The 2,780-nt window shown below is 34.2% G+C and overlaps 1 protein-coding gene across 1 annotated transcript; it reads right to left on the bottom strand.

Moving 5' to 3' along the window:
• Window positions 1-308: 308 nt before the first annotated feature.
• On the bottom strand, window positions 309-1,343 carry LOC112742368 (uncharacterized). The gene has a single exon (XM_025791606.1). The coding sequence runs from the start codon at window positions 1,341-1,343 to the stop codon at window positions 309-311; it is 1,035 nt and encodes a 344-aa protein (XP_025647391.1).
• Window positions 1,344-2,780: the final 1,437 nt, after the last annotated feature.

Genomic DNA, 2,780 nt, shown 5'->3' with positions numbered 1-2,780 from the left:
CTCCTAACCAAGTATCTCCCATCATATCCCCAAGAATGGTACCCCTCAAATTGTAGAAATGGCAATGATTATTTATCATGAAAATGTAGGACAATGTGATATCCTCATAGGCCTTTGACCAAGAATCAAGAGTAACTGCAACTTCCTTGATTGTGTCATATATTTGTGTGAAAACAATACCCTCTTCATATGTTTCATTTCTCCAACTAAGATGAATTTCTAGGACCTTTTTCAAATGTGGTAGATATGTATCATTAAGCAGCTGATTGCAGTAATCAGTTACAAAGCTTACCAGCCTAGGGACATCGCTATCTCGGGGAGGAGAACTTGGCCTTTGCAGCTTCACTTGCGCCGGTCGATGGAATGAAACATAGAATGAAAGAAAGAATTCCTGATCTGATGGCGATCCTGGCAAAACATTCGGTCGATGCTTCTCGACCAATCTTCTCAAAGACACGGCAAGATAGCATGTACTCAGTATGAAGAACGTTCTTGACAACGAACTCCAAATCAATGCCCCATTGGTCTATGTAACTCGCTATTTCCCTGACATCCTCAAATTTAGCTGTTGGAATCTCAAGGTAGCTCAAGTCTAAAGTGTTCAAAGTTCTTTGAGCATTCGTCCCTCGAACTTCAACATATATAGACTCAAACTTGGCTAGCCTGCTGTTTGCATTTAACCGCTCAATGATGGCCTGCAACTTCCCCATAACAGAACCTGGCAAAGCTTGTGTTGCGACGTGTGATCCTAACGAAACCAAAGGAATGGGCATTGAGTTTGCCATCAGAAGTCTTTGGAACTCAGTCTCTAGATTGTCTAAGGCTGCACTGAGAAAACCTCCATTGATGGGAACTCCCTCTTCCACGGCTTGCAATTCTCGCAGTATCCTCAAGGATTTCTTCACCTGAAAGAGGTAAAACTCATTGGTGATCGCTTTGTCTTGTAAGAAGTCAAGAACACCCTGCAACCAGCCAATTGCTAACGTGCAATTATCAGTGAGAAGCTTCAAGGCTTCTTCAAGCTTCTTGGCATCTGAGACGTAAGAGCATAGATCGGAACCAGGGTCAGTCAATAGAGAATTCTCCAAATGCTGCACAAATTCAAACACCTTGAGGACAGCAGCAGCAGAACATAGAACACTATCTATACCATTGCCAACGTCCATGAACGAGCATTTCTGCATGGAGATTGGTCTGAATGAAGTTTGCAGGGATTGACATCGCTGGCGAAGAAGCTCCAATCTTGATTCAGATTCATCTAATGCAGAACCAATAGCACTTGATGTTTCCAAGCTAGCTAGCAAGCACTTTCTTGCAGCATCAAGGTTCTGCTTTCCTTCCATCCCAAAAAGATATTCGCAATCAAGTGTTTTAATTTCAAAATGATTACTAACTTTGGCTATTTAGATTGCATTAATGATTTAACATTTTGCAAATGAAATATGGTCTGTGGAAAAAGATGATCTTTGTTGGTTTCTTCTAGAACCCTCATGACCCTCATTGGTCAAAGCAGAGAGAGTTCCCACAGTGGCAAGCTCCATGATGGTTCTAGAAACCTCTGCGGGGAAGGGCTTCTTGTTGCTGTGAGTGCTCAATTCGAAATGGGGTGCTTCTGAAACCACGGAAAGGGAGCATTTTGGAGGCTTAAAGGAAGAGAAGTTGCTGAAATGGAAGTGGGTTCTGCTGGTCTTCGAATTTGGTGTGAAGGGAACGGAGCTATGAAGAAGCATTGGATTTGAGGATTGAATGAGATCACAGTGCAGATGTAAAGAAAGAAGATGAACGAGAGAGAAGGAGGACGAGGATGATAACGTTGATGCGTTTATTGTTTTGATTTCCAAAGGGGTGTTTTAGTAAAAGTGGTGCTATAATATATATTTAAAAAAGAAAAAATTAAATATTAATGTAGAAAATAAATTACACATGGCTTATTACTACTTATCTATATTTTAAATGTATCGGTACGTATGAATTTATCATCGTACCGTAGCAAACACCTAAATTAAATAAGTAATAGTTGAATACTCAAGGAAATTAATCCGTTACATTTTTTTTACAAACAAATAGATAGATCAATAACGGATCGGAAGTGTTAACCTAGATTATATATTATGTTGTTTTAAAAATATCATGTGCATATAAAAGTTAATTATTCAATTAATTATTATTATTATTTATAAATGTATGTATATTTTGTTTTTTAATGTGTATTTTATATTTGTGGTTAATTTTAGTATTTAATTGTTTTTCTACTAAATAGCAGATCAAAATATATATTAAGTTTTAGTTTTCCTTGTGAACCATGTTTGAAGGATGAATGGTAAGACTCTGAATATTTGCAATTTAAAATAATGAGTTAATTATAATTTATTAGAATTATTTAAGATTTTATATTTAAAAAATATTTTACTAAAAATATTTTAAGTTAAATTAATGATACTTTGAGTTTAAATTAATTAGGACTTAGAGATTTTTATAATAATTAGACACTTTTTTTATTTAAAATTTAAAATTTTAGTAATTAAAAAATAACAAAGATTTGTTGATTTAATTTGAATAATTGAGATTTAGGGTTTAAACTTTAATTTTATGAACTAAAAAAATTAATTAGATTATCTCTAATTAAATATTAGAGTACGAAAAATTAATTAGTAAGTTTATAAATAAATAGTATTTTTAAAAATAATTATATTAAATTAAATTTGATTTTAAATTACTACTCTACCCTCTAATTTTATCAAAAAAATTCTACAATACTACTATTATTCTTTTTACCAAAC

The sequence above is a fragment of the Arachis hypogaea genome, chromosome 14, assembly GCF_003086295.3.
Source record: "Arachis hypogaea cultivar Tifrunner chromosome 14, arahy.Tifrunner.gnm2.J5K5, whole genome shotgun sequence".
Taxonomy (NCBI): Eukaryota; Viridiplantae; Streptophyta; class Magnoliopsida; order Fabales; family Fabaceae; genus Arachis; species Arachis hypogaea.
The sequence above is the reverse complement of the archived record's forward strand: the minus strand, read 5'-3'. Positions and strand labels throughout refer to the sequence as shown.